Here is a 1,388-nt window from a genome sequence, read left to right as displayed (position 1 = left end):
ATATAATTAACTTGTTAAACCTGGAACGTAAGGTAAACTTAGAGTTTCTTTTTTGTTTTTTTTCATAAGTAGATTTTAATGTGGTATTTTTAACTGAATTTGCATTTTTGTTAAACTTCTCAAATGCTTTGTCTGCTATATTTGGATCAAATCCTCTATCAATAGCTAGATACGTAATTAATAACAATTCGTTATTTAAATCTTTCTTGAACATAATTTTAAAGCTCTATAAACATATGTATGGAATGCTGATATTTTTTGGGTTTTTATATGACATGATTCTTTATGAGCGGTATAATAACAGCCAAAGGTTTTCTATAAACCGATGTTTCTAACTTACCTTCTTCCTTCATAACTAATACGTCTAAGAAATTAATGCTATTATTATCTTCAATTTCACACGTGAATTGAATTGCTGGTTCTTTACTATTTAAATAACTAAAAAATTACTGTAGTTTGCTGTTGCCATGTCGCCACACCACGAGTGTGTAATCTACATATCTTATCAAAACTTCTGGCTTAAATTTAGCGTTATTTAAAGCTTCATTTTCAAAACTATCCATATAAAGGTCACATAACAACGTTGTATTAGTTTTTTGCGATATTTTAAAGTGGAAGTCGTACGGCTTCAATAAAACTTTTATTGTGTAAATATAAAACGTTGTTTTTAATTACTTATTATAATTTTAAAAAATTTAAACATAAGTGCCGGTAGTGCATATTTTAGCATTATATATACACACATATATATATATATATATATACACACATCATAATACATCCTTCTGAATTAAACAAAGAAAATTCCAGAATATCTGATACAGAATTCATTTTTAGTATTTTAACACAAAAAGTTCCAATGATCCCAATGATATAAATATTTCTGAAACAGTTCGAGAATTTTTTTCAAGATCTTAGAAATTCCTTCACTTACTACTAGCATTCCTTCCTTTCATAAATACGTTACAAAATTCCATCATGCCAGTTTCTATTATATAATGATCAACCTTCATATACGTGATAAATATCGGTTCAAAGACTTCTCACGTATCAACCAATAACAGAAAATAAAATACTTAAAACAATCTCATAAATATTTGTAGGATTTAACTATCTTATACGTGCGTGATTTATATTTTGTTGGTGCTAGTCAAAGTAAGAATTCACTTTACCTTCCACATCATTTTAATGGAGTTAGGGCCAGTAGCTTGCGCAGAGACATCTAGTGGTGGAGCACTTGGAACTGCAATATTGAAAGTGGTTTGTTATGAACAGATATCATTTTATATACACAACAACAAAACTCCATTATATCTTACTGTCATTTTTAAAGGTATCTGCAAGTACGAATAAATAAAAAGAACGCTCATAACCAAATCATTCATCAA

General features: G+C 28.3%; 1 protein-coding gene across 1 annotated transcript in view; it reads right to left on the bottom strand.

Moving 5' to 3' along the window:
• Positions 1 to 1,388, bottom strand: part of LOC111085863 (Down syndrome cell adhesion molecule homolog) — a 113,827-nt gene that overhangs the window by 25,974 nt on the left and 86,465 nt on the right. The window contains exon 11 of the mRNA XM_022386408.1: positions 1,173 to 1,243. Within this exon, the coding sequence (XP_022242116.1) occupies positions 1,173 to 1,243 (71 nt within the window). The remainder of the gene's footprint in view (positions 1 to 1,172; positions 1,244 to 1,388) is intronic.

Source organism: Limulus polyphemus, unplaced genomic scaffold (genome assembly GCF_000517525.1).
Source record: "Limulus polyphemus unplaced genomic scaffold, Limulus_polyphemus-2.1.2 Scaffold669, whole genome shotgun sequence".
Taxonomy (NCBI): domain Eukaryota; kingdom Metazoa; phylum Arthropoda; class Merostomata; order Xiphosura; family Limulidae; genus Limulus; species Limulus polyphemus.
The sequence above is the reverse complement of the archived record's forward strand: the minus strand, read 5'-3'. Positions and strand labels throughout refer to the sequence as shown.